At 45.0% G+C, this 24997-nt stretch overlaps 1 protein-coding gene across 28 annotated transcripts in view; it reads left to right on the forward strand.

Moving 5' to 3' along the window:
- Positions 1 to 512: 512 nt before the first annotated feature.
- The window catches only part of LOC117397143 (pleckstrin homology-like domain family B member 1), a 74258-nt gene continuing 49773 nt past the window's right edge, over positions 513 to 24997 (forward strand). For 4 of the 28 annotated variants that reach the window (XM_059009809.1, XM_059009812.1, XM_059009824.1 and 1 more), the window contains exons 1-4: positions 8854 to 9737; positions 16011 to 16112; positions 17742 to 17865; positions 19006 to 19176. In XM_059009809.1, the coding sequence (XP_058865792.1) occupies positions 9651 to 9737; positions 16011 to 16112; positions 17742 to 17865; positions 19006 to 19176 (484 nt within the window). In that variant the 5' untranslated portion in view covers positions 8854 to 9650. Of the gene's footprint in view, positions 1017 to 7398; positions 7807 to 8391; positions 9738 to 15090; positions 15243 to 16010; positions 16113 to 17741; positions 17866 to 19005; positions 19177 to 21883; positions 22630 to 24997 lie in introns of those variants that run through there. The other 24 variants (XM_059009817.1, XM_059009818.1, XM_059009822.1 and 21 more) reach the window with 18 other exon arrangements.

Consider the following 24997-nt stretch of genomic DNA (forward strand, 5'->3'; position numbering starts at 1 on the left):
AAAGAACAGGAAAAATAATAGATTTATCAATGCTTGAAATGGGCATTTAGGCATTCTGTATTCCCATTCGAGGTGTTACACTGGGACCAGTCAGAGTTCTAACAGGTGAAAAGCAATTGCATTCTGAGTGCAGTGAGTAACTGGCACCCACACCAGTGTTTAATTGCAGCGATCTTAACAAACACAGATGTTGCTGTGCAATTAATTCCAGGTCAACCACCCGGCTGCTTACTGCCAGTCCAATGCTTCCAAAGGTAACTGTCCTTCGATCCCGGCGCGCCTGCGTGGGACAGTATTCAGGACACATCACCCAGTCTCTCAGACATATTAAAGGATTGATTGCATTCTCGGAAGCAAGTCCTGTTTTATTTTGATTTTTAATACAGGAGATTACAAGACACAGAGTGGTGGTGGAGGGAGGGGGTATTAATTCTGTCCTGACCTCTTTTTCACTGTGATGCCTGTTTGTGTTTTGGAGAGGGAGAGAAAGAGGATTCGGAAATCAGAAAGTAAAAAGGCAGAAGGGATTGAAGCTGGCTGCTCTCCATTGTGGATTTCTACAGCTCTCTGACTCCAGCTGTAGCTCAGCCTGCCCTGCTGGGAGAGACGAGGAGCCAAGGGTCCTAATGACTGCTTCTGTCCCCCAGGCTGGGGGTGTGTCTCCTGACTGAATAGAGAAAGGGGGGCTGGGGTCACAACGGGACCTTAAACAGGCTTTGTTAGCTTCTGCTTACACAGCGAGAGAGAGAGACTGGAACACAGCAAGACAGAAACAGCATCAAGATTCAGCAGCCCTTGGACTGAAATACTGTGGGATTAAGTGCTCAGTGACAGATTTATTTGAAAAGCTTCAGATCTGGTCTTGTTTTTTAAATTTTAAGAAGACCCAGTTTTAGAAGTGATACCCAGTGCATCACCAAATCCTGGTGAAAGCTACAGAGAGAGCTAGAGAGAGGGGGAGGGGGGGGGCAGACTGACCTCCACAAGCGGGGATGGCAAAGAAAGTGAGGTTTAAGGTATGTGGAGACTTTTTTTTTTTTACTTTGGTTTTCTATTGAGTGCCCTGGTCTCGGGTGCACCAGCTGCAATGTCAGCTCACTTACAGAGGAAGTGTCCCTGCTTGCTTTGCATGTGCACATTACCTTGGTAGAGGCTTTGTGTTTTAAATGAACGTTTTTAAGCTGCTGTATCCCAGTGCCATTCTGCCTGCTGTCTGGACTAGTCTAACCTATCCCTGAATCAATGGAGGAGTCCAGTCTGTCTGATTCCTCACTGCAGCATCCCATTCCTGTGCAGCGCTTTTAAACAGAAATGCTCAGCTTTTAAAAGAGACTTAACACCTTTATAAATGACTTGCTACTCTAGTAATTTCTATACTGTGGATAAAGTGTGTTGGGAATCTTCTGCAGTTGCAAAACATGGAGCAAAGGGACCACAAACAAACTGTTTTTCACAGTATACAGCTATCACCCTATAGAATTAACTCATTTTGCTTCATAAAGTCAATTGAAACCTGCTGAATAATGTTATATTAACATATTGAATTACACAGCGCTTTGTAGTTCTCTATATACTTAAAGAAAAATGACACAAATTGTAAATGACATTTTGAAATCTAACATGAAATATTTTACTACAGTACTATTATGGCTTCCGGTAGACTTTAGCAATATCATTGTGTAGTTTCTTCGATTACATGATGATTATGTCTCAAGCCTAAAATTCTAGGTGATGCTAAACTTTTGGCCAGAGCTGTACTTATTTAGCTATTTACAGACATCATTATAATTTCAGTACAGAATGAAATTCATGAGTCATTACAGCCACAGGCTTATAGAGTTCCACAGGAATACAAAGTCCTGTATTTGTGTTTGAAGGTGAGTCATTGGAGGGTCCATCTGTTTGAATTGGAAGTGTTTCCGCTTCACTAAAGAAAGCAGTGAGAGGCTGAGACATTGACTCCATCTGACCTCTCTTTCATCTGAGCCAACTGCCGACATCCGCGCGCGACAGGAGTGAGAAAAACAGAGGGAGAGGAATGGAAGCAAACAAAGCACATGAAAGAGAACTCGAGAAACCGTTTTCTTTCATGGACTTGCTAAGGGACCGTGGTGAAACTAGCCCAGGGCGACACCTCCGTGTCACAAGCCTGTGTGCTGGTGATCTGGCCCACACTTTGTAGATGGCCCCTTGGCCTGGGATCAGTGTCCCGTTTTAGGCTCAGGAGGAAATTGGGCACATTCTGCGGGGCGGTGAAGAATTTCCTTTCCGTGACCGGCGATGGCTGCTGAACAGACTAGCCCTGTTGTGTGTGGGAGTGAGAGAGGGGGGCCTAGCAAACGTTCACTGAGGGCTGGCCTGTTACCTCTGCTCTAGCACCCACACACAGACCCCATTGGGACTACAATGAACAACAGTGGGTCTATTGAGCCCGATACTCTACCACAGTCCCTGCCCTCTGCCCCTATCAGTCTCAGCAGTGTGAGGTGAGTGCAGCCTCAGAATAGCGCCTATAGATGCACAAATAGTACCACTGTGGAGCCCTGTAATGATGCTTAGAAGAAACAGATAGACTTATAGACTCTATACAGCTCATGGAGAGAGGGAGTCGTTTTGCCCTCGGGTGTCCACACTTTGAATAGTATCTGTGATGTGAGAATGAAATGCAGTCTGAGAGTGTATTTTAAGGCTGGGATCTTGTTTAAAGTTGGGGGTGCGATTGTGATTTAAAGTCAGGGTGAGGTTTATGTGTAGATGCTCCAGCAAGCGTGGATTCTGGCAGCGGATTAATTGATAAGGTGCATTAGAGGCACAGCAATGCTTATGAATATGTTCTACAGCAGTACGGGAAACATATTTGGCGGGACAGTCGTCGTGCTAATAAGCGAGAGGAAAATGTATTTTTTAAAAGCCTTTTTAAAATCTTTCCTAGTCATCCACAAAAAAAAATGTTAAACTAATAAATGTTTTCTAAGACTCTAATCCCGAGTGTGAGGAGTCCAGACTCGAATGAAATCAAATGCAGTGTGTGAGTCCTGTTTCAGTGGGATTGTTCTGGACTTGCCCAGCAGAGGGCAGCAGTGGCCTGTTCTGCACCCCAGATCCCCCTGTCGCTCAGAAGCAACACCAGTGCCCGCCAAAGAGCATAAAAAAAGCTTTAGGGGCCATTCAGCCCATCAGTGCTCGTCTGGTTACTATAGTACATAGTTAATCTCAAAACATAGTCCGGCCGGGTCTTACAAGATCCCAGTGATACAGCATCAACAACATGACTAGGTGGCCCCATTCCCTACCCTCACCACTCTCCGTGTAAAGAAGTGTCTCCTACCGTCCTAAGTCATTCTCCACTTAATTTGTGTGGTCCTGGTTTCTGAGTTGCCTTAGTCGACTTGTGTGAAGATTTTAAAGACTGCAGTCAATCCCCCCTAATTCTTCTTTGTTCAAGGCTAAATAAATCCACTTCCATCCACCATAGCCCTGGTATCTCTCCTGGACCGCAGTGCCCAGTCCGAGTGAGGTTCTAACTCATAGCAGATCCCTCTGCCCCCCTCTCATGCCACCGTGTACCCCACAGCCACATGGCAGAGTGGCAACATGTGGAGCCCAGATGGTGGCGGCGGTGGGATTTTTACAAGAGGAAACAACAGAACAGCAGCAACTGAGAATCTCCTCAGGCTTTCTTTAGCAGTCCCCCACCGCCCCACTGTGTCTTGTAAAAACTTCCCAGAGCAAGACCTGCGTTTCCGCTTTTAAACAACCTCCAACAAGCTTGTAAAAGCTCTTCTGTGGAAAGAGCAGCGAAACCAAAAAAATCTATTCTGAGTGTACCGACAACGCTATCCTATAGCACCGCCATACAGACAGGATCAGCTACCCAGGTAAGGTCCAATGAAACCAGTAATCAATGCCTTTTTGTTATTGGAAACATTTCACTAATGTTTTGCTTCCCCTTGCTGTTTTAACTGTTGTCTGAAAGCCTGTCTGAAGTTCTGTCTAAGTCACGCGATCACCTGCCATGTGTGCTTTGAAATCATGCAGCTTCCTGATTGGTGGATGAAAGGTCACTTCCTCCACAGTTAGCTCCAATGCAAGTAAAGAATAGCAGCCCTGCAATCTCCCCTGTTTCCTGGACCGCATCAACCTTTCCAACATCCACGCGGTCGCCAAGGCAACCTCTCACACAGCACAGTGAAGCCAAGTGACATCATCGTGCAGTCGTGTGTAACACAGACAGAGCCTGGAGGCTGTTCCAAAACTGACAAGAAGCTAATTATAGTAACTCTGGGAAATTAAACAAACAAACCTTCCTGATTGTGCTTTTCAAGTTCTTGAAATTTATAAAATGTGTGTGTTTTTCTCTCACTGGTTATCCACTGAAGCCTACAGTTTAGCAAAGACCTCTCAGAAACTGATTGAGTAGGTGTTTTAAAACCTCTTTGGAGTAAGCTGCTTCAGTAGAGTCTGTCGAGCACGTGTCGCCATTAAATGGGGATATGCATCAAAAATATACCGACCGCCCCTGTGTAACTCCCATTCAATTAAAGCTAAATTGAGCCGATCTGATCGGGGCCAGGAGTCAAACCGCATGTCAGCTTTGCTTTCATGTTTTATAAACATTATCCTTCAATTATAGCCTGGGCTGTGAAGGGCTTGACAAGGTCAGATAGCATTCCTGGGGATGTGGTTCCCATTACACTGCAAGCAGCAGCAGCAGCTACCAAGCTGGTTGGAAGGCAGTCTGGATTTCATGTTGAATAACGTGCAATGGGATTGTGCTCTAGAAGCATGTAAAGGAATTCAGACAGTGGTGTTTTTATAGGGTTGCGGTAAAGGTACAAGAGCTCTAGAAGCGAACAGAATAATTCTGTGAATCTTAGCTGGTTTGCACTTCTGTTTACTGCAGTGTTGATAGAATCACGTGCCGGAAGAAGTGATTTTCATTTTAAAACATTGTATCTGGTGCTGCATTAGGTTGAAGAAAGTTCCCCCCGGTATTATATAGAGGATTAAAGCATGTTACTGCCTAGTATAACCCTGTACTGCCCTGTAACACATGTAAGTCGCTTTGGATAAAGGTGTCTGCCAAATAAACACATAATAATGTCAGGGGAAGCAGCAGCTGATTGGCTAATGGCAGGAAAGAAGCAGTTTGAAGGGGTGAGACAATTTCACCTTCCAGGTGAACCAACCAAGGAAGTGCAGTACCATCTGAAAACGTGGCTTGCAAACAGAGATTTCTTTCACCTTGTGTAGTACCAGATATCGTGCTTTAAAATAAAACACATGCGCTCTGTACCATCGTTTCTTACAAAGCCGCACGTTGGAGACCTCTATTACATATGGAAGTGCTCAGCGGGTAAGAGTTATGATATTATCTTGTAAGGCGTGGGATTTGAAATAGATAGATGCTCTCAAGACTAGCTGCAGTTTCCTTGTACCGCTCAGTCCATTTGAAATGCCAAGACTGGATCCTTGTTTTAATTGAATCCTGGTCAATATTTACTGACACGAAGCTATAATGAATTTCACTCGAGCCGTTGCTGAATAGAGACCCTGCTGGGTTTACTCTGCGGGTCCCAAATTCAGGACTTTTAAAGGAGTGCAAAGCGAAACTTTAAAATGCATTTCTTTGCCTCTTACTAGCTTCACTGACATTGGGCACCCTTTTATGGTGCTGAGAATCTTTCCCCTGATCTTTCTTCTTATGTTAATTCAGAATCGGCAGCTTTAACTGCTGCATCCTGGTGCCTTTGCTGTAAGTCACATGGTCTGCTTGCAGCCAGATCATTGGCGTGAGTTTGAACTGCGACGCAACAGGAAGTGATTAGGTACCAGGAAGCAACAGCAGCAATAGTGTTGTCTGTAAACTTACATTATCCAAAACTGAAGCATAAAATACAAGCAAAGAAGTAAAGAATCTATGATTGAAAAAAATGGGGACGGGTGATCATGTTGCTAGCACTAAGATTTTCCATCTTGCCCTCCTTTAGGTTCATTTGCTGCACCTAAAACCTGGGCTGGTTTTGCCGAAACCTCAAAACGATATTGCTAAGTGTCTCTCTTCCCACTAAACATTCCAGGCAGCTTAGTCTTGAAGTTTGGAGCTCAGATTTCTGTGCCTGACTGGCAATTATATTTAATAAATAGTTAAAGCAGAAAAAGGAAATTGACCACAAGTAACTAAAAACTGGTCAGGGGTCTTAATAAAGTGACTATCTATATGAGCAACTGGTTTTAATGGAGTACACATGCCATCATGTGCAGCGAACGTACTGAAAGATATTTACGTTATTTTAAAATCGGTCCAGTGTGTGTCCCTCACTGACCAGAAGAGGGAGCGGTCCAGTCTGTGTATCTATTATTTTATCCCCCTTACACAAGTAACACTTGTATTTTCTGCAGGCCGATCCCAGAGGGTTTGTGACTTTCCACCCAGTTTAATCACTTGGTACGCCCCACGCACTTTCCATTGGAGACTGGGATGGAAATTACCATTGCTCAGGTTGGGGGTGGGTGGAGTTTTTGTTTGCTGGTTGCCTTGCCAAGCTGGACGCTGTGGGATCAGTGCAGCTTGAACCCATTAGATCAGCTTGGGGTGACTGTCCAAAAACAACAGGAGCGTTCCATCTCCCTGCGGTTTTTAAAAGCCAGGCTGGAAAAGAGAAAATGATCTCTGTGCTCACGACTGCAGATATACTTCTTCTGTTTCCTCCTCTGGCTCAAGTTGTTTTTTTTTATGAGGAAATTGTTTTTTTGGCTTCTTTTTCTGCCCAGCTTGTGGTTTTTGTGGGTAAGGGATTCTTCTCCGTTTTCTGTGGAAAGAAAGCTTTGGGAGATGTGCTGACAAGTAGATTTGTCGATGGACAGCTAGCTTGAGGAGGGAAGGAGCGAGAGAGAGACAGTGTGAAAGAAGGAGAGATTGAGACACGAGAGAGACGACAAGTAGACACATCCTTGAACGACAGTTCAAAGTTAAAACAAATTTTCTAACTGACCGACTCCTTAATCCTTTAAAAAAATATCTAATTTCCTGGAGGAATGTTGTCTCAGAAGAGTATTTTCCTCTTCCCTGCACGACGGGACACTTAAGATCTGGTGTCCTTGGGCTGACATCCAAGACCCTCTTTGTGAGCGACGCTGCCAGTAAAGAAAAGTCACTTCATCCAGCCGGAGCTGTGCTGATGTCGATGCTATTTCACAGAACCCTTCTCCTCCCCGGCACACTGTGGGCATTTTGAGTTCACTGTGGTGCTCCTCTGCCTCTGTGCGTCCGCAAGAACAAGCAGGGGTTTCTTCAACTCTGGGGCAGTAATAAAGAGAGCCTTGTGCTGAACTGAGAGGAGAGAGAGAGAGAGAGAGAGAGAGAGAGAGAGAGAGAGAGAGGAGTGTTAGAGGCACACACAGAGACACGGAGAGAGAGAGAGAGAGAGAGAGAGCGAGAGGAAGGAGTGTTAGGGGCACACACAGAGACACACGGAGAGAGAGAGAGAGAGAGAGAGAGAGAGAGAGAGAGAGAGAGAGAGAGAGAGAGAGAGAGAGAGGCTCTCTGGTAACAGCGTCTCTGTATATTACCTCCTCTTCAAGGTGTTTTTTTCAATCCTCAGTGAGGAGCGTGCCTGGACTCTTTTACAAGCACCTGAGAAACCACAAAGCACCAGCCTGGGATTTTTTTTTTTTTTTTTTTTTTTCCGTACGTTTGATCTCTGGATCACTTCATGGGACTGTAACGCGTGTGGATTTTCTTCCCTGCAGCTTTCTCAAAGTCCTCAGCTGGAGATGTGGAAGATGTTGCTTTAGGGCGCTCAGGTGAGTTTGTGATCATTCTTTTTTTTTTTTTTTACTTTTACGTAAAAACGTTTTTTTAATCGCTTTTTTAAAAAGAAATGAAAACCATGTGACGTGGCTGATAACGTTCCACTTTTGGCTGATAACGTTCCACTTTTGTTTACTAGGTGCAATTCTGCTGAGACCTGGGGCAGACGCAAACACTTTCTCTGTTATAGCAAAGCAGAAGCCTGTGCCACGTTAGTACTAGTCCTTCACCGTTAACTACAGTGGAGCCTATTGAGGGAGAGCTCTGAGCTCTGCAGGGAGACACAACACTGTGCTTCAGTCAAATTCAATCAATGTTAATGAAGAAGATCTCTGATCGGAAATCACAATTCAGCTGGACAGAGAGGCAGTCTTTCTTTCTTTCTTTCTTTCTCAATTATTACTGCTATGGTATCTGATAACCTCTCTCTCTCTCTCTCTCTCTCTCTCTCTCTCTCTCTCTCTCTCTCTCTCTCTCTCTCTCTCTCTCTCTCTCTCCTGCCTCAGTCCTTCTCTGTTTGAGACAAGAGGGGTATTCTTCCAGTTGTGTTGCCGTGGGAACAGAGCTGGGGGCTGGGAGTGTGGGCAGGGTTACATCATCGCACCAGAGCTGACATCTGTAGCCTGTCAGACTGTGTACCGGCACCTGCCTAAACAGAGTGCAAGTCTCATCTGGCAAAACACAAAACAAGTTGGCTTGATTGCGATAAACATTCAATGGTTTTTCTCTGCGTGAGATAATGCTTTCTGGAGTATGTCATCTGGTATTGTGACTGGCTGACTGTTCAATGGTTTGCAATAGTTAGAGCAGGAACAATGTTCAAAAACATCCAAATCTGTTGATTTGAACCCAGAGACACACACCGCTGTCACTCTGAGTGTTCAGGCTGACTGCTTTCAGAGAGGGAGAGGGAGAGGGGGACAATGTTCCTATATTTGGAACGGATATTGTTATGGAAACAGTTTCCATCTCCGTCATTTCCTCTAAAGTCCGGGAGGCAGAAACTCCCAACTTCCAAACTTGCTCCCCCCTCTCCTCTCTCCCAGCGCAGACTGGTAACAGCTCGGCCAGGTCGCTGCAGCCCAGCACTCGACAGAACTCTTAGGACTCGGGTTCAAGACCAGCAAAACCCCTCTTCTGTGGATCTGGCTTCATAGCGTGGACTTGAGAAGAATCAGGAACAGGAGGGATTTTTACCAGTTTGATGGTTTTCATCCCAATCACTGGGGGAGCATCCTTGTTCCGTGACTTTTGATAAGACTCCGGGGGTCCTGTTTTGTATTTCAGAGACAGAGAGGTGAGAAGCAGGGAGCGGTGTGCGATTTTAAAAACTTGAATTTTCTATTTCATATTTTGTTTAACATTATAATAATTTAAGCACCGTTCCTACGCAGACTGAATAAAGTCTGTCCCTCCCTCCCTCCCTCCCTCCCTCCCCTGCACACCTGGCTTCTTGCCCCTGGCTTGGAGCTCCTTCTCTGGGTGTAGGACTTGGCCTCGCTCTCTCTTACTCAGATACTTTCTGTGCGCTGCTGTCTGGAGCTTGTCGCTGTGCCTACAGCCTCTGGGCAGGGACTGCTCTGCTGGAGTAGACTGGCACAGGGGGAGCGGCTGGGGTTGCATTGTCTGGCACTGTTAAACCAGGTCACCCAGCACTGACCCATTGGACCTGCACACTGAGCTGTATTCTTCTGAGTTTTCTGTTCGGACCTGCTGGTGCTGCTCGGGTTTGCGATTGCCCAAGCTTGCTCTGTCTAGATCTCAACACTGGCCTTGCGGACGCTGTTCAGACGCTTTAAGGGTATTGGGGGGTGCCTGTCCCGTGTTAAACCCTGAGATGGATCACAGCGTTACCCCTGCAGACCCCCGAGTGAGGGTGCTCCTGGCTTCACTGCTGAAAACCAAAATCCAGCTGATTCGAGAGGTAAGGGGGGGAGCGATAGGGGAGCGATATCTCACACTTGGCTGCTAGTACATTGATTTTCATTATCTTGATTCACAAATGGCTCTGTTTAAATGATCTAAACCAAAGCAGAATTGCAATCCACTATCACTTCATAGAGACCCCATTGTATTTTTCCTTTAAGTAAAAACAATTAAGTGGTGCAAATATTGCACTGGAATAAAAACTCGACACGTCCCAGTGTTTGGTGTTGCTAACTTTGCGATGCCAAAAACCTGACTGCAGCATTTTCTAACGATAATGACGACACGAGGAGTGTTAATCTCTTTTATTCTGGTAAAATAATAATCCTGAAAACATATAGAAATGTTAAGGGTTTTACCAGGTGCTTGGACAACCACAAAGCCCTTGGGTGGGCGGTTTGACTCGACTGGACTCTCTTTAAGGCAGGTCCTGCAGACACTCTTTTTTTCCAGTGCAGTACAGAGCTCCTTTGTTGCTCACAGCTGTGGAATTCCAGCTCCGGGTTCAGAGTTCTGTTTCGGAACACACAGCTCAAGTGCGTGGAACATTCCGCTCGTCACAATGGGAGGCTGGGATAGTCCAAGCAGGCTCTTTACAGCCCAGCAGCCAGTTAGTGATCCTGGAGCTAATGGAGAACAGGGCTGAGCCAGCAGAACAAATGAGTCATGCTGATTAGAAAGTCAGGGACTTCCCTTAGCATTGACTCTTCAAACACTAAAAGCACAGCGACGTATAATAAAGCACAGTGAAAACACTATAAAGAAACCAAGTCAAGCAGGCGAACACTTTGGCTTGTGCCTTCTGCTGAACAAACGTTTTAGCTACAAGTCTCTTCCAATGCCTTCAGAACGACTTGCTTGTGGAAGCCAGGCCCGGAGAAGACGCTTGCCGAAGCGCTTGTCTGTTTGACTTGCTTTCTTATTGTGCTACAGTAGAATTCTACAGAGCGTTCTGAAGTTCTGGATCACTTTTAAAACAAGCACGTCAAGGAGAGCTGTAAAGGAGCTCTGAGGGATCTTTCATTAACACTCGATTAAGAGACCATTTCTCACTCTGGACACTCAGGAATTCCACTGCGCTGAGGCTCAAACACCAGCAGACTTTCTGACAGCTTTAGGGGACTCTTCTTCTCAGTTTGACTGTAGGGATCTAGGCGCGTCCTGCTGGGCAAATTGCACTAATGACTTTGTACACCCTCATGTCTACAAACTAATTAAACCAGTGTATTAATGCCTTTTTCTTGAAGTACTGATGTCCTTTACAAAGCCACTATTCAACAGGAACTAGCTAGCCTGCTGGCGAGAGGGAGAGGGAGAGGGAGAGGGAGAGAGGCATGGCTTACCATAGCAAAGTGTAATAAAGCATAGTGAAAGTGTGGTACGACAGTTTGGGACAGGTCAGGCTTTTCAACTCACACCCCAGTGCATTCTGGTTAGTGTAGTCATGCTGTGAAAGGTACATGAGATCAATAAGCTACTAACAACCAAACGAGCAAGATGGGATGAATGACCTCCTCTCGTTTGGAAACTTTCTTATGTTCTCATGTTCTTATGTTTTTAATACCAGAATGCATTGCGGTGTGAGTTGAAAAGCCTGAACTGTCTTATTGTAAATTGAGTCATATGGTAACCCTAGTGAAACAGCATAGGTAAGCATTGTACAGCCTGGGTAAACTGCACAATTACCAAACCTTTCTAAGGACTAATAGAAGCTCAGAGTAGGCAGTATAGCTGCTTTCTATCACCTCCTGTCATGCATACTGTGTCGATTCTGTCAGCATTTTATAAAACTCTCGAGAAGCCAACTGGCCTCTTTAGCCAAGATGGTATGGCCCTGTCACTCTCTCCTCCTGATGAAGAGTTAGCTGAGGCCAGTCCCCTGTCGGCACTGTCTATCTCTCAGCAGCTCTGAGCTCTGCTTCCTTGGCCGGAGACAGAGATCATGGAAGTGTTTCCGTTAGGGAGGGGCCGTGCAGATCTTCCCTATCCCAGTGGGCCTGCCCCCGCCCTGGGCCTCAACCTACAGGAAACACCCCTGCTCTGCAGGCCGCAGAGGAAGTCTGCATTTAGAAAAAGAAAGCCACAGGCCTTGAGCTTGACTGAGGCCTAGCTTTGTTTACTTCTATCTCCCCCTCTCCCTTCCTCCTCCTTCGCCGTCTGTTTTGTCACTTGTCAGCAGTTGGCTGTAGTGAGCGTCTGTCTCCTCCAAGTAACTGTAAAGTCTGATGGCTCTGAAATGCACCAGTCAAAGTCAAAGTTTAGGAATGTGTTGTTGTTGTTTTATAAGAAACAAGCCAAGTAGACAAACATTCCAGTTTGGGACTAGAACACGCCCGGGTGATTTGCTCTCTGTGTCTCAGTACACCGATGGCAGCATTGCCTGAAGCGCGTTTCTGCTTGACTTGAATACGTTTTACGTCAGGATGTATGTTTTTGAATGTATTTGGTTAGGAATTAGTTTGTGACCTGAATGAAACGCCTCTGTGCTGCAGCTTCTCCTCCTAAGTATGTGTCATTATTAGCCCCGTGTCTTCCCAAAGTGATGTGGAGGGAGGGGTCAGCTCAGTGACCTCACACCCCACTAATGAATCATCTACTTGTTGAGTGTGGAGGGAGGGACAGGATGAAAGCCTTGAAGCCTGAAAGCTTCTGACTGTCCAATTTATACAGAGAGAGAATACAGTGATGATCCAGACTCTTACCATGAGAGGGCTGATCACAGGAGCAGAATACAGTGGTGATCCAGACTCTTACCATGAGAGGGCTGATCACAGGAGCAGAATACAGTGGTGATCCAGACTCTTACCATGAGAGGGCTGATCACAGGAGCAGAATACAGTGGTGATCCAGACTCTTACCATGAGAGGGCTGATCACAGGAGCAGAATACAGTGGTGATCCAGACTCTTACCATGAGAGGGCTGATCACAGGAGCAGAATACAGTGGTGATCCAGACTCTTACCATAAGAGTGCTGATCACAGGAGCAGAATACAGTGGTGATCCAGACTCTTACCATGAGAGTGCTTATCACAGGAGCAGAATACAGTGGTGAGCCACAGGAGCAGAGGAAAGAAAGGGGCTCTGTGCCGGCCTCTAGTATCATCCTTAACTAACTGCTACATTTAGAAATACTAACCAGTTAAATGACAAATGTTTCGACCAGAAGTCTTTCTCAGTGAGTTCAACGTTTCGTCCAGAAGTCTTTCTCAACGTCTTCAATTGAATAAACTAATCAGCTTCTTATCGAAACGTTCGTCATTAAACTTATTACATTTCGTTTAGTATCCATATCTCTAGTATGTACAGTATGGACTGTATGTAAGGATGTGTGTGTGTGTATGACTGAATGTCTGTCTGTATGTATGTATGTATGTAGCATGTATTATGTGTTTGTATGAGTGTTTATTGAATATGTATTTTTCTTGAGCGAGGCTTCATGAAGACAGGCACAGAACCTTTAATCAGTGTCTGCCTGTGTGAATGAGGGTGTCAGTGAGTGTATATTCGTGTGCCTGGGTGTGTGTGTGTGTGTGTGTGTGTGTGTGTGTGTGTGTGTGTGTGTGTGTGTGTGCATGTGTGAGTGGGGGGGTGTGTGGAGCTTTTGACCCAAGGGCGTCTCCCTCTCCAGGGGCTGCAAATTTAGCAACTCTAATCTCAAAAACAGGCACACATTATTCCACAGTGCTGCCAAGGAAACAGGCACACATTTTTCCACAGGGCTGCCAAGGAAACGCGTGTGGTTCTGAAAAACAAGCCAAAAAAATAAAAAAGAAACAGCTTAAAAAAAGTCTTAAAGCTGCAACGTTGCTTTTCACTCCTCAGTGCAGAAACAAAGCCCTCCCGGGGTGTGGAGGGGCAGGAGTGGCGAGCGACAGGCTTCCTTTCTGCATGCCAGCACTGCCGTCTGCATTGAATCTGCTGACTCAAGAGTCCAGTCCAACAGCCCTTAATAAAGAATAGTGCGATAAAGAGTAGTGAAAACATGGTGAAGCATTCTAAAGCACAGAGGGGTAGAAACATCCAACCCTCTCATGTTAAAGGTTCTGAATTAGCTGGTGTAAGGCAGGTTCCTCTCTCTCTCTCTCTTTCTCTCCCCCCCCCCCCCCTCTCTCTCTCTCTCTCTCTCTCTCTCTCTCTGTCTTTCTGTCTCTCAAATAAAATGCTCCAATAATAAAATCCAGCTGTGGCTTACCTCGTAGTTCACACCAAACCAAACTCATTCAACCTGTCCTGGGCTAGATCCGCACCCAGGCCTCCATAGCTGAGAGGCGTGAGAGACCAGCGCATTGACCTGCTGTGCTCCTGGTGCTCCAGTTCCTGCACAGCTTGCTGGTGGAGGTGTTAAATTCAGAGGCGATGCTGCTTTTGAGAGGATTCCAGAGGATCACGGAGGTTCATTATTTCTTCCGGCATCTCAGCCTGGAGGTGATTGATCTTGGAGGGGGAGGAATCAACTGGGCTGAGAGTCAGCTGATAACCGAGACAGAACAAATAGCAGACCTAGGAAGGGAGGAGGAGGAGAAAATAGGCAGGGAAAAAGCAGGGGAACATGAGGGAATGTTTAAGGGAAGAATAGGGATGTGCAAATATATATTTATTTCTTTATTTAATCTGGACAAAAAAATGAATTTTACAAGTGTGTCCAGGCAAATGTTCAGGGAAAATGTGCAGGGAAAAGACACCACTGCTTACTAAGATTTCCTGCATACCTGCATTCCTGATTCCCTGCATTCCTGTAAAAGCACAGCAACCCACAGTAAAGCATTCAGCTGGAGTGTGTCTTGCTTAATCTTTGACCTTTTATTAACCTCCATTAGTCGCGACCTCCCTTTATAAAGCATCCAGTGATGTCTTATCAGTGCGTGGACTCGTTCTGAGTAAAGACCTCTCCTTCATTCCTCCTTCCATTCTCGAATCCTGTCTAGACTTTATAATCTTTATAAAACCACAACACCCCACCCCACCCCCCGAAGAAAATAATAAAGAATGTTCTTCTTATGCTAAACCGAAACAATCACTTCTTTATGCTGCTGTGAAAATGAGTTTCTGTTTGCATTGAGACACCATGGGTGCAATCGAGTTGTTGTCTGTTTGTGCACAAGTATTGGTGCAAGCAAGCTGGCAGTGTTGATCTACACTACAGTGCTAGTGTTTCCTTCTCCTTATTTTATCTGTCCCGGTCCCTCTCTCTCCCAGTGCCTCTCTCCCTCTCCCTCCCTCTCTCTCAGTCTCCCTCCATCCTAGAGGGCTTGTTGCCTAAAGGCAGGAATGCAGTTTTGTTTATTTAGCAAGAAGGGGCATGTACCAAGAATCAGAGGAGCGAGAGAGAGACAGACCAGCTCAGCTGAGAAGGTGTGTTGAATACTGCGTGCTGGACAGGTCTGAGAGAGGAGAGGGAACGAGGGAGAAGAAGAGAGGGAGCGAGGGAGTGATAGAGAGGGAGGGACAGGCCTTGGGATCATATCGACCTCTCTATGATCCTCAGCACTCACCTGTATGCAGGTAACAGGATTCCTTACAGATTACCAAGCAGCCCCCTAGCTCTGGATTTTGGACGACTTTTTTTTCCAGTAGTTTTATAAAGAAAGTTGCTTCCTGAATTGTGCAGATCTGTTCTATATTATTACAAGGTGAAATAGAAAACAGGTTTGTGCAATGAACTCAAATCCATTGCATTTATTTATCAGTCAATACAACTGCATTAGACAGTAAGCAGGCAGGACTGGGCTTGTATGGTTGTTGGTGTGTGCGTGTGAACGTATCTTTGTGTCTAAATCAAATGGTTTCCGCTATCTGTGTTTCAGGAGATTTATGTACATCTGTTTTAAATGCTGTGTCTTTACTCAGAGTAAACAGGGGCTGAGTCACACAGTGACTCACTCAGAGCTGAGCTGCTGGCAGGGGAGAGCGAGGATGAGAGGGGATTCATGTGAAAGACAAATGATAACATTTTGCACCCATAATTCAACAGTAAAAGCTGGTGCAGATGGCCTGGTCTCAGCCTCACTGCGATGCGTGTCGTCATGTATACAGACAGACTGGACCTCTCTCACTATCGGATATGCTGCCTGCTGCTGTCAGGAAGCTGGCTCGTGTCAGTGCTCTTCGTAGGGCGCCCAGGGCACAAGATTTTAGAATACATGATCAGTCCAATTTGTTTTCTTTGTGCTGTACTAACACTGTTTGAATAACAGTCAGCTGCATGCACTTCAGTAATAATGTGAAATATAATTGGTATATACTGCAGCTCATCGCTGTTCTCTCGTGCAGGATCCCCACGGCTGTGATGGAGTGATTGACAACGCTGTTGCCATGGAGAACTTGAACAGGAACTTGACAGAGCACGGCCGACAGACACACCAGATTCTACAGGTGAGAGCAAGGGGCATCGGGGGGGGGGTCGTTATATTCAGAGTCAGAAGCTTTCTCTTACTCTCTTTCTTTCTTTCTTTCTTTCTTTCTTTCTTTCTTTCTTTCTTCCTCTATTTCTTTCTTTTGTCAAATATATTCAGCAATTTCATGACTCCAGATGTACATTTTCTATCAGGTGTGATACACAGACAGAGCTGTAAGAGCCAAGGACGCCCCTCACTGTGACTTGTGGGGCGTCCTTGTGAAATGCCGGCATCGTCAGTATCTCCTGGCCCTGCTCCACTGGACATGTGTTAGCTTTTATTTTCATGCTGATCCCAGCGCCATCCCCTTAACTCTGAATCCTGTTAGTCCTCACCGTTTAAACTGATTGAGTTAATTGGATTCAGGTAATCCTGTATCTGGTGCGATTTGCAGCCTTGGAAATCGAACGTGGTCTAATGAACTGCCCCTTGTTTCAGAAGCTAGAAGAGTACATAGTGTGTGGACATCATATTAAAACTATAAAGGTTAGAACTGAGGGACTGGGAGGGAGGGAGGCAGTGTGGTCTGGAGGTTAGAGCTGAGTGACTGGGAGGGAGGGAGGCAGTGTGGTCTGGAGGTTAGAGTCGAGTGACTGGGACAGGCGAATGAGGGATGGTGGATGTGGAGAGACTGAAGTCTTCTTTCCATCGGATTATGTGGGTTTAAGTGTCTGACTTGCAAGGGGAAGGCTGGCTGCAGAGTTAATGATGCGGGTGACAGGTATTGTAGCGGCGCAGTGGAGTGAGCAGGGAGATCCTGCAGAATCAGCACCAATTCAAACACTGGCAGGGAGACCCTTATAACAATGTCCCATGGTAAAAGCACAGCATAGTGTAATAACACATAGTGAAAGCATGGTAAAGCATGGGCAAGCATTGTAAAGCCCAGAGAGATATGGTAAAGCATATTACAATAAATGGCAAACCATGGTAGACTATGGTAAATGCATTGCATAATCATGGGAAGAACTGCAAAATGAACATGCACATTTATAGTGGTAAACTTTTATAAGGCAAGTTATCATGTGCCAGCACGCTGTAACAGACATCACTTTCCTATGAAGGTGATATTGTTTGCCTTTGGTTATATATATATGTGTATTTTTTAACACATCACACAGACCTACTATGGGGACTGTGCCTTGCACTGTGCAACAGGTGATTTATAAAAAAAGAGAGAGCACAGCTCTGGCCAAAAGTTTTGCATCCTCCTATAGAATTAACTCATTTTGCTCCATAAAGTTGAATGAAACCTGCTGAATAATGTTACCTTAACATATTGAATTACATACCGCTTTGTAGTTTTCCATATACTTCACAAAAAAACGACAAAAATTGAAAAATGTGACATTTCTGTTATGGCTTCCGGTAGACTTTTGCGATATCATTTTGTATAGTCTTTGATTACATGATGTTAAATAAAAAGACATAAATGATGTTTATATGTTTGTTTTTTTTTATTTAAATATGTCTCAATCCTAAAATTCTAGACGATGCAAAACTTGAGGCTGTAGCTGTAGAGTGAACATGTTGTGTGTGCGTGTCTCCGTGTGTCTCTGTGTGTCTCTGTGTGTCTCAATCCTGTCTCATCTCCTTGTCCTCTCAGGGCACCCCTCTGGACCTGATTGAGACGGGGAAGGGGCTGAAGGTGCAAGCAGAGCGCCCCCACCTGGTGAGTCTAGGAAGTGGTCGCCTCAGCACTGCCATCACACTGCTGCCCCTGGCTGAAGGTACGAGAGCATCTGTCACTCGGAGATATAATGCATACACGGAACAACTGTCTACATCATCATCATCATCATCATTATTATTATTATTATTATTATTATTATTATTATTATTATTATTATTATTATTATGTAGAACTACATTTGTAGTTTGTCTTGTTTTCCACGTGTTCACAATGCTTTTACTAGGCTCTTACTGTACTTTACTATGGGTTACCATACCTTTTACCATGCTTTCATCTAACATCTCTGAACAATGTACAGATAAATGATGCTAATGAAAGGGAAGATTGTGTTTTTATAACTCCTTTGAGGGACAGGGTTAGAGTTAGGGTTAGGGTTAGGGCTAGACAGAGAGTGAGGGTTAGGGTTAGGGTTAGGCAGAGAGTGAGGGTTAGGGTTAGGGCTAGACAGAGAGTGAGGGTTAGGGTTAGGGTTAGGCAGTGAGGGGGGTGGTCTGAGTATCTGTAATACACACCCTGGGAACAGCAGAGTCTACCCTTTCTGAAGATTCCCTGACTACAGTGTGTAGCTGATGCTCACAGAGGTTAAAACACAAGAGCCCTGTGCCTGAACATAAAGGTCTTGACCTGACCTCCCCGCCACCCCACCCTCACCCCCCTCCTCTCCTCTTTTTTAGGGAGTAAGTTCTAATACGTGCCCTTCCAGTTTTGTCAAACAGGTTTCTGAGGAATTTCTTAAGGAATTTTAAGGAACGTTTCCCTTTAAAATGTTGTTGGACATTCTGGCACAGAGCCTGGGAATGACTCAGATTCCACATTCCTGAAACGTGTTCTCCTTGGAGATTGTTGGGAATGTGTGAGAAAACTGAATATTGTTCTAAAATCACTGTCACATTGCCTCCCTCACACCCAGTCCCTCAGCTCTAACCCCTAGACCACACTGCCTCCCTCACACCCCTCAGCTCTAACCCCTAGACCACACTGCCTCCCTCACACCCAGTCGCCCAGCTCTAACCCCTAGACCACACTGACTCCCTCCCTGCTCAGTGCCGGAGGAATAGCCAGTACAGCCGGTGCAGTTGCATAGGGGCCCACAAACTCAGGGGGCCCCTGCAGACAAACTCAAAAAGTTGAATTCATTATATAATCAATGTTTACATTATTTGTTTCTGTCTTCCAGGACGAACTACAATTGGCTCTGCTGCGAAAGATATCAGTGTGCAGGGCCCGGGCATCGCTGGCCAGCACTGCTACATCGTGAATCAGAACGGGGTCATCACGCTGCACCCCTGCGGGAACCCCTGCTCCATCGACGGCATCCCTGTCACCAAGCCCGTCCGCCTTACACAAGGTACGGGACGTAACTGCATGAGAACTACCAGGGCTAGCGGAGACCCACTGGAGGATCCAGAGCTTCAGCAGCAAGAGTTCCCTCACTGATAGAAGCTGACTGCACTATCGGTGCTGCAGCAAAATGTAGCCAACTACAGTAAAAGAGATAGCGAGATAACCATACCATGTATGCACTTAGTACTGTAAATCACAGGGAAGTAAGAGGGGTCAAATGTATAGGGCACCGTGGCGCATGCATGCTGATATGCATACCCTTCATCGCTGAGCGAGGCCGGGTGGCAGTGTGAGTCAGTGTGAGTCTCTGCGCTGTTGTCTGCTCCTGCCCTGTCTCTGGGAATGTGGGTCACTGTCTATGAATAGCAGGGAGAGAGGCAGATGGCTGTGATCCCAGTGCCAGCTCTCTCTCTGTCCACTCTCCCTCCCGTCCCCCTTCTCTTCCTGCTCTGGTTGGCACACAGGGGGAGTACAGACGTAAAGCACATTGTCCAAAACATTTATTTATTGCAGGGTGTTGTAACTTATTAGGAAAGAGGGTTCAAAACCCATGTGGTGAAACTCATTCGAATGTAAGTCAAGTTCACTTTTTTGGCTAATGACCCATCATGCTTCAGTGCTCTAGACTAGGAGTGTCCAATCACAGACCTGGAGGGCTATTCCACTCCAGGTTTAACAGGTAAAGTTTTATAATGAAGTACTTCAGAGTCTGGATGGATGATTAATTGGTTCAATTAAACAATTTAGAACAGGGTTGGAACAAAGACCAGGAGTGGAAGAGACAGCTTTGGCCACCCCTGCGTCTAGACCTTATTTAATGCCGAGTGTACTTCATCAATTCTGACAAACTTTTCGGCCAATGCTTTCCTCACAGGTTATGTGTAACTTTATCAAATACATCCTGCGATACTCCCTCCTTCCTATACTGTCCAGCCACTAACTCAGAGCTAACTATTCTAGTCTAGACCTTATGTAATAAAATCCCTAATCGAATTAATCAACCCGCCCGCTCAGCGCATTGCAGTCATGGGCTCTAGTCCGTATCTCCTGGCTTGCTAGTTCGTTTGAGCAGGGCTCGGAGCCTGTAACCCGAGCTGGGTGCATGATGTTGGGATGAGACCAGTAAAACCCTCTGTGTGCAGTTCCAGTTGCAGCATGCTGGTGAAACACGATCGTGTCCAGGGCTATATATAACGCTTTTATTCGGAGCTGTTCAGAGCCGCCCCCCCCCCACCCACCCGCTGTGCTATTCCGGTCACTTCCACTCTGCTGTCTTCTCTTGGTTCGGCAGCCTCTGATTCCTATCCCCATGTGGCTCCTGTGCTCCTCGTTATTAACGAGATCAACGCTAACCTTTGAAATACATTCTCTTGGAATGAAGAGAGTGCTCTCTGTAGTCGATATAAACTGAAACTCTTACAAAGACCGAGCTCCCCTCTTGTGACACCGGTGTGATTGGGAGTCCCTTAGGCTCCTGACAGCTAGTCCATTCTACTCTCTGCTAAGGGTTATGAATCACACTGTATTACAGCATGGTTTGTCATGGTTTTCCTCAGCTCACATTTTAACAGCACAGAACCTTGGCAGCCCCTCCCTTCAGAGTCAACCTTGGGGAGGTCAAACCTGCTGAAAAATACGTCTCTGTTTTGAGCATGAGGCTGAACAGCCAGCAGTTCCATGAACCAGTGCATGGCACTGACTGCCTTCAACAGGGGGATGAATAGAGGGGGGGCTCCTCTCTAATGTCAGAATGTATATTTAGTAAAGCAGTGAATTTACTTTGCAGGTTAGCTTCCCTGTTACTGAATTTGCTATTTATGGCAAGGAGACGAGGGAATCATTTTGGCAGAAATGACTAAGTTTGACCTCTGTGGGTATCCATAGAATTCATGCCTGTAATGGCAGTTTGGTTTATGTTTAATAAGACACACCTGAGCCTGTTACCTATACGGCTAATCAAGCTTGTATTAAAACCTGGAATGGGTGAAACCGCTGTGCAATAGCAGTCTTATGTCCAAGCCTGAGGTCTAATATGTGGCCAAACTCTATGTGTCTCCATTGACATTTACCATGCTTTTACTGTGCCTAACTAAACTGCAATGCTTGTGCCGTGGCAGACCCCAGTCTTTCCTTGCATTACCTTTGTAAGAGGTGAGAAACGCTCTGGTGAAAGCACTGTGCAGCTTGCCTGTGAGTACAGTACCACTGGCTGTCTGGGACCACAAGCCTCAGCCACAGATAAATAGTTTCCATGGCAACATGCCTTGCTGTCTGACCTTTCAAGGGGGATTCCCACATCTCCCTTTGCCCAGTACTGCGCTGCACTGGCCAGCCCTCTGCAGAGGGGTGGGCTCTGATTGGCTGGCAGGACAAACGTTTTGATTACTAAGTCATTTGCACCTTTCTTCAGCTATGCTGTTTTTATTGCTAGTTTTATATCATTTAAACAATACTTTGATCTGAGATGTTGCCTTTGTACCATTGCATAGCGAAAGCACGGTAAAGCACAGGTTAGCACTGTAAAGCTAGGTATGGCAAATACTATAACGCTGCTAAAATTAACGTTTTACAAATATGATTAGACATATACGGTATGTCATACAAATGTAACAGAGGGAGAGAGATTGAGAGGGGGCGGGGAGCCTACTACTATTGTAATATCACCCCCTCCCCTCTCCGTCCGGTCCCATCCCATCCCCCCTCCCTCTCTCCATCTTTCCGCGTTGCTCACCATGCTTGGCATACCACCGAGGCGAGATTGCTCATTGGCGCCGTGAGTCAGGAGCTGTCGGCCGGCCCCTTATGTGCCAAATCCAGCCCACTTTCTCTCTCTCTCTGTCTCTGCGGTTCCGGAAAAAAAAATAGCAGGAACAAGCGATAGTGTCGGACATCTGTGGGGTATTCACAATATAGCAGACAGTGTACTCTCAGCGAGGAACAACGGGTGCATGTGATAGAAACACTGCTGTTACTGGTTCACTGAAAAAAAAGACTACAAGGAGAGCAAAGCAAGATTTTGAACAACACTTTATTTTATCGCATTTTCTCTTTTTTTGGAGAGGGGGTATTTGCCACTTGTCTCGGAGCGATCGGATCAAAACAATAATTAATATTAATATTTTCCTACGGATATTTGGAATTATAAATACTACCGTTTTTTTTAATTTTCTTAATCTGTTTGTCCGTGTCAGCGAAAAGCTAAAACCGGTGTCCCTTTTTTCTACATTTGAAAGAACAGTGGATCTATTTGAAACACAAAGGCAACACGGGAGCAATCGAATCTGGATTATTCGTAAAATACTGCTCAATATATATCATTTTATTTGTCCGACACTTGCTGTGGGAATAAGGAAATACACACTGTCAGCATTGTCGGGAGATAATAATACTTTGCTGAATGAGGCTGGTGCCATTTGAAAAGCGGGTGTCTCTGAACAGACATTCACTGGGGTTCAACGTGAGTATTGACACGCTGTTTCGTTGTTGGCTGCCTCCCCCCCTTTAAATAAATCTAACTGCAGTATCATTACGTGGAATTATACAGTACGGGCGAGTTCGTTTGTTTTGTACAAAGTAGCGTGTAATATAAAGCGCTGAGATTTTAAAGTGTATTTCAAATCAAAGGCAGCTTTGTCTAGCCTAATAGCCCACTGTACTGCACTTTTATTAGCGTACAGTAGTAAGATATTTGTGCTAATATTTAAATTCTGCAGCACAACGATATATACTACAGTATTCATTTTCAATATACAGCGGTAAATCTCTTTTATATATATATATATATATATATATATATATATATATATATATATATATATATATATATATACCGGTATATAATTGTATTTTAATGGACTTCACTTTATATGCAAACCGTGGAGTTCCCAGCGCCTCAAGCTAGACTTCAGAAACTAGTGGTGACCTTCAAATTGTATTTATTTATTTATTTTCACTTTTGAAATACATCGAGTCTTTTTTTTATCTAGAGACGCGCTTTGGCAGAGATTTCAGGCTTGTTTTTAACTCTTGGTAATTACCCTTTAATTAAACTCCATCGCCTCCGGTCTCTCTTTTAGTTGCAGGCCAGGGCTGAAATAAAAGATTTAATTAAAGGGTGAAGTTTCTTAAACCCACAGGATGAACCCAATACTGGTGTGCGGGTGTACAGTCAGTTCTGCTTGACTCCTTTGAGTCGACATCCCAGCACATCTGCGTGAAGCGAACTTGCGCTACCCTGACGTCATTTTGATTTGCAAGACGTATCTTGTTAATTCTTTTATAACCCCAGGGTGTTAACTTCTCCGTTGCAGAATTACCACTTAATACTTTTTAAATACAGTAAGCCACACTCGTTCAGTTGTCCTAGCAGTCATATACTGTCATCGCTAAAACATTCAACACATGAATCAAAAGCATTTTTTTATAAATGATAAAGTACTGTATGTGTCACAGCGGCTGGGGTATTATTATTATTATTATTATTATTATTATTATTATTATTATTATTATTATTATTATTATTATTCTACAAACTACATGCACACTTCTATATTCCTCGTCTTTCTATACAGAACCATATGGTTAATTCAGACTAGAACCCTCGTTTTGCATAGATTCTAAAAAGAAGCATTCTTATTTAAATCAGCAATGGCAAGCTAAGTGTGTGGAGCACATAGCTTACATCCCGCATCGACGCTGTCTAAGGGAAGACTTGCTGTTTAACAGCCTTGCACTGGATGCATCTATAAAGGGTAATGGGCAAGGGAGTTAGACAATATCAAGTGGATCACTGTGCTTCTGTTCATAGGCAGTGTGGGGTGTCTCTTGGTGTATAAGAGATGGCCTGTCATGCAGTTTGCTGAAGCTGTGTGTTTTTGTTATTTGAACATCGGGATTGGGTGTGGTGTTCTGTGCACAGGAAGACATCTGTACACAGGATGAGAGATCCTGGAATTTTGTCAAATACTTCACTGTGATTGGTTGATTTGTGAGATGTGATTTAGAAGAACCCTGCTGTGGAACCCCTGATGGTTCCGTTTAGAACCCTTTTATATACACACATACATACATACAGAACCCTCTGCCGGTCAGTATTCCAGGATGCGCAGTTACAAAGTTCAACGATGGTTGTTTTTTCCGTGCTAATGAAGGCTGTAGTGACCGTGCAGCCCTGCGCTTGTCTTTGTAAACAACGGAAGGGCATTTTAGGGATAAAATCAACAGTCTGTCTGTAGGGATTTTGAGATTGGTTGATATACAAAGACTGCATCTGTTTCTCTTTTTCTAATGTGACTGTTGTAAGATTTGAATACATAACTCTGCACTCCTGTCCCCATTTCAGTACGCCTGCATGACAGCTGCACTGATGTTCTCTACAGGACAGCATACTTCCTTGATGCCTTAATATAAAGACCCATTCAGGGTTCGGGTAATTCCACTCCTGGTCTTTGTTCCAACCCTGTTGTAAATGGTTTACTGGAACCACCTCCACGCAGACCCTGAAGTAGTTAAAGATATTGTTTTACCTGCTAAACCTGGAGTGGAATGGCCCTCCAGGACCAGGATTGGACAGGTCTAGGTGAATTCGACCCAGCGTTCCCCAAACTGGACCCCGTACCTAATCCTAGTTCGTCACAACTTGTAGTGACAATACTTTCAACATGATGGGCCACCCGTTGTGATAATGCAAACATGGGGGTGACTATCGCAGAGCAAGCTGCAGGAATCACTTTCACAGGGTAAAAAAAAAAAAGCACAGCATCACTTGGACACACTTCTGTTCAGAGTATTTGAATAGCAGATCAATAAAAGACGTATTTCTTTAC

The sequence above is a fragment of the Acipenser ruthenus genome, chromosome 39 (assembly GCF_902713425.1).
Source record: "Acipenser ruthenus chromosome 39, fAciRut3.2 maternal haplotype, whole genome shotgun sequence".
Lineage (NCBI taxonomy): Eukaryota > Metazoa > Chordata > Actinopteri > Acipenseriformes > Acipenseridae > Acipenser > Acipenser ruthenus.